Consider the following 10776-nt stretch of genomic DNA (forward strand, 5'->3'; position numbering starts at 1 on the left):
CTGTGGAGGTGTCCACTTTTTGTTACGTACATAACTCCACATGTGTTCATTCATAGTTTTGATGCCTTCAGTGAGAATCTACCAATGTAAATGGTCATGAAAACAAAGAAAACACATTGAATGAGAAGGTGTGTCCAAATGATAATAGTGTGTGTGTGTGTATATATGCTGTTCTGGTTTACATTTACTAATTTTCCATGTGTGAGTCGAAAGCATGTTATCTTATTACCAGCAAAAAAAAAAAACGTATTTATGGCATTAATCTGACACCTTTATCCAGAGTTACATGGAGTAGTTACAGGGACAGTCCACCTGGAGACACTCAGGTTTAAGTGTCTTGCTCAGGGACACAATGGTAGTAAGTGGGGTTTGAACCTGTGTCTTACCCACTAAACTGCTACAGAGTACAGCCTAGTTTCTTTTGGTCTGGTGTGATATTCTCATGAATAAAAGAAGTAATGTAATGTAATGTCTTATTTTTTACACAAAGGAACAAGAAATGTAGAATCACATAGAATCACGTGTGACAGGTCAAAACTAAGATGTGTGCAGCAAGTTCCTGCCTTTGGGGGGAAATACACGACAGAGTTATACAAATGTACCAATGCATATGGAACAGGTTTGTCTTCAGAATGTATACATTGGTACAGTTTACTCACTCACTGACAAGGACTGCTTAGCAGGGTGGGGACTCACCCAGACTGGGGTGCCAGCCCACTGCTGGGTGAACACACATATACGGACAATTCAGAGATGCCAATTGACCTGGTGCACCTGCCTTGAACAGAGGGAGGAACCCGGAGAACCCGGAGATTTGAACTCACAACCTTGAGGTTGGTCTGTTCTCAGATTGCTTCAACCTATTGAAAATTGTTTAGTGCTCATGAATATTTTTATAGACATTAGAGTCACATTAAATTATGTCGTTCAATGAAAGGATTGTGAAAGTGAAGTGATTGTGAAACACGTGCAGGACAGCTCACACAATGAAACGTGTCCTCTGCATTTAATGGGCAGCCATGAAAGGTTACTGCAGAGCAGTGTTTGGAGATGGTGCTTTGCTCAGCGGCACCTCAGTGGCACCTTGGTTGTTGGGAAACCGGCAACCTTCCGATTACGGGGCCGCTTCCTTACCCGCTAGGCCACCACTGCCTCAAAGAGCACCACTTTGCCACTTAAAGGAGTTGATCAATCAAGAGTCCTGTTAGAGGTTAAAGGTCAGAAAAGCTTAACAATTTGGGGACCAATGTCCAGCATAACTGCTACAGACATGTTTGCTGAAGCGAAAGTGATAATCTATGTCATTGCGATGCACCACATACAGTGCACAGAACAAAGTGTGTCTTCTGCATTTAACTCGTTACTCTTAATGAGCACCTCAGATGACCTCAGTGGCGCATTGGCAGTTCGGGATTCGAATCTGCATCCTGACTCCTTACCTAGCGGGTAAGGAAATGGACCCGTAATCGGAAGGTTGCCAGTTCAAATGCTGAGCCACCAAGGTGCAACTGAGCAAAGCACCGTCCCCACACACACCTGTCATGGCTGCCCACTGTTCACCAAGGGTGATGGGTTTAAAGCAGAGGACACGTTTTGTGGTGTCACCGTGTGCTGAGCTTTACTTTCACTTGACCATGGCCCCACTTGATTCCAGTTATTTGAGCATTTGAAGACAAGTGATTTGTCATTTTGACACACAGCAGCACAGCTCGCGTTGCACACAGTGAAAGTTGTCCTCTGCATTTAACCCATCACCCTTAATGAGTAGTGGGCAGCCATGACAGGCACCCGGGGAGCAGTGTGTGGGGACGGTGCTTTGCTCAGTGGCACCTCAGTGTTAGGCGAACGTGACTCGTTATGTACGAACAGACCAGCATAGACTGAAAGTATAGCAGTAAAAAGAACAAATGAATGTGAACCAGTCCATTTTCACTTGCTTCAAGTGAGCTTGGCTCCTGTGCCATGCGGCCGTGTGCCGTAATTCCACCATCTGGCCACACGATGGCGGTACAACGCGGTCTAAATTGGCCAGGCATGGTCCGACCTGAAGAGTTCCACTGTGTAATCTGCATATTTCACATTTTATGTTTTTGTACAGTGCTCGCATTATTGCTAACGTACAACGTTTTTTCCCCACAAAAAAAACAAAAATATACAACCAAATCGCACTATTCTTTTTATAATTGTTTGTCGGGAGAGGGGGGGCTCCGACTCTGACGTCACCACGATAAATGCACGAGTCGCTCCCCCAACTCTTCATTCTGACTTTGGGAAGGAGCGGCGTCCGCGGCGCATGGTGGCCGAGCAGCGCCGTCCGTCCCGCTCCACGCCGCGGCGCGCGCCTAATCCACGCAGATTACAGATCGCCACCATTCACCCGCACACGCACTAACATGAGAACGTCCCTGTCCCGTCACCCGACAGACGAACTGGCGATGGCAGGGCTCACCTCGGACGCCGCCGACCAAAGCGCACCACGCACCACGCCTCCAACTTTCACCCCAACTTCGGCCCCGGCGGAGGACCACAGCCGCTGCGGGGAGCACATCCTGAGCTACGGCGGAGCGGAGAAGATGCTGATCGGCGCCGCGCTGACGCTGCTCACCTTCCTCACCATCTGCGGCAACCTGCTGGTGGTCATCTCCGTGTGCTTCGTCAAGAAGCTCAAGCAGCCGTCCAACTACCTCATCGTGTCGCTGGCCGTGGCGGACCTGTCGGTGGCGGTGGCGGTCATGCCGTTCGTCAGCATCACGGACCTGATCGGCGGACAGTGGATCTTCGGCCAGGTCTTCTGCAACGTCTTCATCGCCATGGACGTCATGTGCTGCACCGCTTCCATCATGACCCTGTGCGTGATCAGCATCGACAGGTGAGTCCTTCGTACAGGTCGCCAGAGATTAAAAAGTAAAAAAAAAAGTGCAAAAAGAGGTGCAACAGGAGCGACATTGTGGGATAAAATTAAGTACAAAAGCAGAACAAGTGATCTATCGGACCGGGTCGCCTTCTTCCATCGTCCACATGGCCCTTGTAGGCACTTTTGGTGGTTTTTCTTACTTGCACCATTATTAGGAGGTCCCGAACACTGCAGACCAGGAGCATCTCCGCTCAAATCGGCACTTCAACCGCTTGGCCTTTTTTTTCCCCCAGAAACATCCACTTCAAGGACAAATTGTCATTTGATGCCTGATGAGTCCCACCCACTGCCTGGTGTCACTGTGACAACATGATAAATTACATCCACTTCACATGTCAGCTTTCGCTGTGTTTCGGCTGATTGGTGTATATTTTACATGTAAAACCGATCAGCATATTTCATATTTTGTGGAAACATGCAGTTTTAAAACGGGGCCTGAAGCGTGGACATTACTTAAAGGTACCGACGACGTGTTAGAAAATTAAAGTGGGAGTGAAATGTGAAAAGTGCCACCTTGGTCTCTGAAGCCATCAGATGTAAAAATGGGTCCCGGCTCTGCCCATCTGGGGCTTCCACAGGCTCCTCCGTAAGAGACAAATAAGGCAGTTAGTCACTGCAGATTGGATGTGTGTGTGTGTGTGTGTGTGTGTGTGTGTGGGGCTTGCAGGGCTTAGATTATGGGGTGTGGTAGTAGCCTAGTGGGTAACGCACTCGCCTATGAACCAGAAGACCCAGGTTCAAATCCCACTTACTTGTGTCCCTGAGCAAGACACTTAACCCTGAGTGTCTCCAGGGGGGGACTGTCCCTGTAACTACTGACTGTAAGTCGCTCTGGATAAGCGCGTCTGATAAATGCTGTAAATGTAAATGATTATGACTCTAATGAAAAATATCATGTCTAACGTGCCGAAGTTCTGTTTTAGACGAAGAATCTAAGAATCTATTTTTTTTTATGTAAAAAAAGTTCTCATGTGCAATACCAACACAACATTGCTATGGTCAAGTTCAAACCAGATGTAAATAAATTGCAGCATGAAAACTTGAAGCCAATTATGCGGAGAGTATAAAATGCAGCGTCGTTGAACGCAGCACCTCAACCACATAAATGAAACAATATTACCGTATTAGGGTGAAAAACACAGATATTGGCACTGGCCTCAATTATTGGAATTTGTCAGATTTATTCTACACTTTGCACGAACAATTTTCCGTGCTGTTCAATATTCAATGATGATTGAGTATTCCTCTAAACCAGTCCTGCCGATATGTTCCGCGTGGGACTTCTTAACGGATCCATTGCATTTTACTATTTGAAAATGCTGCTAACGTGAATGCACGTGACAGTCGTGTTCCAGGCCGAGTGCAAAATGATGGACTGATTATCATGGCTACACTCTGCACCACCGAATAAATAGCCTGCAATAAACTAATCAGAGGATAATTTCAGTTGCAGTTTATGAATATGCGATGCTGCAGCGCAGAGTGATCTTTCCTGGAATTACAAACACACACACACACACACACACAAAAAAGAAATGAACTGGGTTTTTTTTCGTCCTTAAAAACGTGTTTAATTTAGCGGCGGACGCATACAGGCTTTAAATAAGCAAAATATGAAGTAGCTCTGGGAACGTTTACCTGCTGCAAAGTGATTCATGGAAGCTGGTCTCCTGGGTTTGACCAGGATGCTCTTAATATGGTGAAATAAGGCGAATAAGGTGCCATTGTGCTCTCTGCTCACATTCATTACACCCCCCCCCCTCCCCGGTGAACCTGGGGTGGAGAGATATTCAGCCAATTAATGAGACATTTTTTGCGTCCGTTGCATTAATCCGAGCTGAAACTATTGACAGGTACCACAACATGAACAATGGGAGTTGAGTCTCAATACCTTGTGGCAATAAAAATTCTGACTAATTAAATAAACACCTGATTCTCGGCGTTGTACAAAAAAATCTATAAAAATTGTTGTTAAATGTGGAGCCAGATTGTGTGCAGTTGAGACGAGAGCTGATGTCAGGTACATTTATTAATTTTTAGACTTAGTACTTAGACCTAGCACTTGGTAGCCAATATTCCAACCACTAAATGACCAAGTGTAGCCACGCCCTGTTAGAATACCAAATGGAAAGGAAAAGTAAAGTTACAGATTTCTAATTTAACCTTAACATAAAAAATACACCATTAAGACTAACATATTTATCCATTTATACACATACACATATTCAAATACATAAATGTCAACATAATTTAGTAATTAACACACATAATAAAATAGGCATATATAAAACAGAATTACACTTAAATTACAGTAAATGTAATCCTTGTACCGCAGTCAGCCAGTAGGGGCGCTAGACATGTGGCGGCTTAAATCATATATTTTGGTGGATAATGAAAATCCTTTCTTCCGGCAGGTACCTGGGCATCACCAAGCCCCTGACCTACCCAGTGAGGCAGAGTGGGCGGTGCATGGCCAAAATCATTCTGTCAGTGTGGCTGCTGTCGGCTTCCATCACGCTGCCGCCTCTTTTTGGCTGGGCGCAGAACGTCAACGACGACCGCGTTTGTCTGATCAGCCAGGACCTGGGCTACACCGTCTACTCCACAGCCGTGGCCTTCTACATCCCCATGTCGGTGATGCTCATCATGTACTACCGGATCTACCGTGCCGCCAAGGTGAGCGCTGCCAAGCACACCATTGCAGGTTTCCCCCGGGGGGCGGAGCAAGAAGGGGGCGTGGCCTGCGTGGCGGCCGTCTTGAAACGCGAGGCGGAGGAGTGTGCCAGTTTCTCCCGGCTGCTGCGCCACGACCGCCGCAGCATCTCCGTGTTCCGGCGCGAGCAGAAGGCGGCGGCCACGCTGGGCGTGGTGGTGGGGGCCTTCAGCGTATGCTGGCTGCCCTTCTTCCTGCTGTCCACGGCCAGGCCCTTCGTCTGCGGCGTGCGCTGCAGCTGCGTGCCCCTCTGGGTGGAGCGTACGCTGCTGTGGCTGGGCTACGCCAACTCCCTCATCAACCCCTTCATCTACGCCTTCTTCAACCGCGACCTGCGCACCACCTACCACAATCTCATCTGCTGCCGCTACCGGAACATCAACCGCAAGCTGTCCGCTGTCAGCATGCACGAGGCCCTCCGACTGGCCGAGAGGCCGGACCTGGTGCTGTCGACCGCGCCCGCCATGTGACCGTACGCCTCCGTATTTTCCCCATCACCGGAATTCCACCTGGACAGTTCTCACCCGCTTCTGTCTGAACATTTTCCAGTAAATTTCCTAACTATTTATTCAGCACATATCTGAAGTATTAATTAATTAATCTCTGGGGAATGTAAATTTAAATCGAGAAGCCATTTTGTATTATGTAGGTGTCCTTTTGCTACGATGTTGTTCCGAGTACGATGAAGTGCACGTCAAGACATGTCGCATTTTTAACCAACATGAGTCCATCTCTTTATTGTAGCGTTAAGTAACCGTCAGAAACTCACAGGAATCTGATGCGTGCGACGTATTGCTGTTCAATTCTGAATTCAATTTTCATTTGCGGTATTGATACCCTCAGCACCATCTTCACTAGCTGCTGAACACCTGCACACCAGCTGATGTTCACTACGGCGCGCTTTACGCGGTGCTAACAGGGCCGGGGCTGGCACGAGCGGCGGATTAGAAACAGCGTTCATGTAGGGCTCTACTTTGGGGAAGGGGAAGCTGGTGACTGGGAAAAGTCCTCACTCGCACTCCACACCCACCACCTGAAACGTGGTGGCAGCCAAGACGTTAACACGACCAGTGCAAGATCTCGGAGGCGCAAGACCAAGAATTTACAACAACCACGGCCCCAGTGTTCAGTGCCGGGTCCAGTTCAGGAACGTTCGTCTGGCGTGGCCTGTCTTCGCGGGACCCACCGCGACAGGTTGACTAGCCGTCAGTTGACCAATCGATAAGTTGGCGCCAAGCAGCTAGTAAACCGAAAAAGCCAGACAGCGACTGGGTGTGTATCGTACGACAGTGCGTATCGATAATCGATTGCGTTAACCTAACAAGATGATACAAAATAATTGCGTCTGGCGGCGAAATTCAAAAACATGGTGCCAGCGCACCACAAGCAACAGGACCGCAGCTAAATACATTCGCCCGCACCAGATTCCTCTTAACACTGTGGAGAAGCCTGACTTTATTTAAGATCTTTATTTTAAGTTTTATTTAAGACTTTATTTCCTGTTTTGTGGAAGCTAAATGCGTTGTTGTCATGGTCGTGGGTTTGTAGCTGTGGTTTGTAATTTTTGGGGGGATTTTTTTCGTACTACCTCAGAGAACCTGAACTATTGTAGTCACTGATGTCATTGTTGATGTTGTTCTAATCTTTATTTAATTTTTTTTCTGGGTATCAGAATCTGAAATGATATTGTGTATATTTGTGCATATTTGGTATATAGAAATAGAGCAGGTTAATGTTCGCAATTTTTTTTTTTTTTCAAATTTGAGCGTCGAGGGATTCGAATACTGGGAAGAAGTCTGGCATCGCTGTGCATTCGAGCCGTGAAACACCGGACGGCGCCTCCCAGATGCCAGCATTACCATCATTCGTGGATTCCCTCTGAAGTACCTGCAAGGAATAAGCGATTATTTTGACTGCTAATGTGAATGTTAATCTCAAGAACATAACTGGAACATTCCGTCTTTCCCTCCTGCCTTTAGCGTTCTAACGGCAATGGGAGGGCCACGTCTCACCGACGGAGATTAGTATTGTTAGTCACATTATTTTTAGAAGTCAGGTATTAATTGTCTCCCTGCTGCACCGAAAGGCACGGCAGGGGAAGGACTTTGTCAACAGATGGCGAACGGTAAATCATCAAAAACGAGTTCCTGACGTGGGGCCGTTTCAGACGCGTCTCCAGCGTCTGAAATGTTTTTTGGTTCGGTTTTATTTCTGCGCCCCCCGTTTCTGTGATTAACAGTGGCTGCAGACCACCTGTCAGAGAATGGCAGCATAACTCATATTGCTGAAGGGCCTCAGATGGCACCAAGAGCATTTCTTATTCAACGTCATAGCAACACGTGCAACCGCTCATTTGTATTGGGCATACAGTCATGCTGGCTGGGCGAGGACCAGGTTACAAGGAAAAGAAAGAAAGCTTCCTGGGATTTAATTCATGGAAACAAGAATGCATCGCATGGATTTCCTCGAACGTTGCACAGTGTTCTATGTGATTTGCAAGGTTGGGAGCATTTTGAATGTCACATTGGATGAACTCTCTGAACAGGTCCGAACAGAAAAAAACAGGAAGATAACTGGACATAATTAATGTTTTATTTGAAATGCCATCCCCAAAACGGAAGGGTACGCAAACCACTACAGGAGACAGGACACAGGATATTGCAAAAAAAAAAAAAAAGCAAACGATCGCTCCAGAAACGAAGTGTAACCGTAGTGCAGAATGTAACATGAGCTTGAGATGAATTATCCAGCAGCACAGCTGTGGGGAAATGAGAGATAAAAAGAAAAGTTCCTCCGGAGATCAGTGGGAGGACACAAAACTGTAGAATCAACACAGGAATTGGATGATTAAGATGCAGCCGGAGAAAGTAGAACAGGGACCGGGTTCCTGAAGTGCATCTGGATTTATAGATTTTTTTATTTTTTATTTTTTTGGAAATGGGGGGGTGGGGGTGCTGCTGGCGGTGTCATCTCAAAGGCGGCGGGGATAATAGAACAGATGCACACAAACAACGTCCTTGGGCTTTGCATTTCATCCTAAGCGACCCTCGAATGACAAATCAGCTTGCTGCTTTGTCTCCGCATTTATTACGCATTTTGTTTTTATGTGCAATTAATTGATTGGTCGCCTTTTATCCTTTGTCATATGACTGTGCAGATTTTTGCAAGTAGGCTTGTGTTCGCACAACAGGGGGCCTGGACCTTTCTAGGAAATGATAGCTCCACTAAGCTTTTGTGATGTCTTTGTGAAGTTTTTTTTTTTTTTTTATCTTGGCAAGGGTGACTGTTTAGCTAGCCAAATGTGTTCTGTCTGTTCATACAGTGTAACTTGTTATAAAATGTAAACTGACATGGTAGTAGGTGTTTCCTCTTTGTGCAGCAGCAAATCCAATTTTGCAACGTCCTTTTATGTGTACAGAATGTGCATTAAAACTTTGACATGAGGCGGCGCCCATGCAACACTTGTAAAGTGCTGAACCACCGTTTATATGCTGCTTCTGTGTGGTATTTTTCCCGTGACTCACTCACTAAGATCCATGGCAACTCTAGCTGGCTAATTCAGCGGCGCAAAAAAAAAAAATTATTAAACCACGGTTAATGTAGCAATAATTTCTGCAAACCTGACAACCCTAATGAATAGAGACAAAAGAAATTGCATGAAGAGCTGATATGTAATGATTTGTCCTACAGATAATAGAGTCGGCATGGTGCATGTAGAGGATTGCAATGGGCGGTGCGCCCTTCTTGGACAAATTGAAATAGCCACTTAAACATCTGCAAAATGACTTCCACAAAGGTGAAGCTTCATAAAATATGTTTTACAATGCAGCTGAATAACTTGAGCCACTGAAAAAAAACCACCTCGGCAAGAAGCTGCTCCTGAGACGGAAATGCCACCGAGGTAGGCCACCATGATTTTTTTTGGGGGGTACTTGTGTTGTGTCGTGACATAAAGAGGAAAAGCAGCAGCTGCCAGGTTTTGACACAGACCGCATGCTCCAGCTGATGAATTGCAGCCCTGCGCCTTTATGCAGGATTATCAGAGTAATATTAAAAGCTTGCAGTGATTTATTTATTCGTTTGCCGCATTGCTTTGATGCAAAACCTTCGGGGCGACTCGCTAATTTCGCAAAACCCTCTTTACAGAATTGCTATAGATCATCATTCTTGGACCTGCTAAGCATCAGCTTTCCTTGTTCACAGTCACTCATCTGTGTGAGTGGAAATTTAACCTTAAGAAAAGGATCAAAAACAATGGAGGAACAAATGATGCTCTCCTCCACAGTGACTCGTTTTATGGGACAGCTTTCCTTCCCGCAGCCTCCAAAAGCCGTTCATCACAGAAAAACGCTCGCAGTTTTTCACTCTGACTGACCTCATTAGAAACTTGGCTCGGTGTTTAACAGGCGCATGATTGAGTTTGGGGGAAGTGTACAGGTTCCTATAAAATGAGAAAGTGGAGGGGGGAGTAGAACTCCTGGGAAAGAAAGCTCGGCAACTCCTGGGCCTTCACCTGACCAGGAGAAGAGAGCCCGGAGCTTCGTCCCACTTCTCCACTCAAGAACACGCCGCCCGCCCAGCGGAAACCGCTGAGCCTCCGAACCCATAAATCATGCTGTCTGCTCTACTATCCCCACACACAAGGACATGGGGAAAGAGACAGAGAGACAACAGTATTAATAGAACGCCAGACGAAGCTTGACGCGTTGCCCAGAACGGTTCCTCTTTATCACTGGGAAACAGTCCTTGAAGGACGCCATGAGGTGCCACCAGTGCAACTTGTGGGGATCTTCCTGATCCGTGTGGCCTGGCCTCTGCTCTTGCTGCCAGGAGGTCATGTAATTGGGTGTCCGTCTGGCCTGGTCTGAGACTTCTGCATCATTAGTGATCCTTTCCCGCAGATAGCTGTCTTCATTATGGAAGATGGGGACAAATGGCAGGTGGCTATAAACAGGATGGGGGGGGTGCTGGGTTAAAAATGTTTTCTCCCTGGTGGATTTTGCCCATTTGCTTTCTGGTGGTCATTACACATTGTCTTTCACTGAACGTGAAGGACAATGCATGGTACATTAGGGTCAGCCTCTCAGTCCCAGAATGAATGTCCAGGACTACCCCACACAGTTTGAAAAACAAGCTTTTGGACATGATA

The 10776-nt window shown here is 46.6% G+C and overlaps 1 protein-coding gene across 1 annotated transcript; it reads left to right on the top strand.

Annotated features, from left to right (window-relative positions):
* The first annotated feature begins 2276 nt into the window (after positions 1-2276).
* htr7 (5-hydroxytryptamine receptor 7) lies at positions 2277-7282 on the top strand. The gene is made up of 2 exons (XM_028968680.1): positions 2277-2869; positions 5329-7282. Exons 1-2 carry the CDS (start codon positions 2394-2396, stop codon positions 6095-6097), a joined length of 1245 nt encoding a protein of 414 aa, XP_028824513.1. The 5' UTR covers positions 2277-2393; the 3' UTR covers positions 6098-7282.
* The last annotated feature ends 3494 nt before the right edge of the window (positions 7283-10776 follow it).

Source organism: Denticeps clupeoides, chromosome 2, assembly GCF_900700375.1.
Source record: "Denticeps clupeoides chromosome 2, fDenClu1.1, whole genome shotgun sequence".
Classification (NCBI taxonomy): Eukaryota; Metazoa; Chordata; class Actinopteri; order Clupeiformes; family Denticipitidae; genus Denticeps; species Denticeps clupeoides.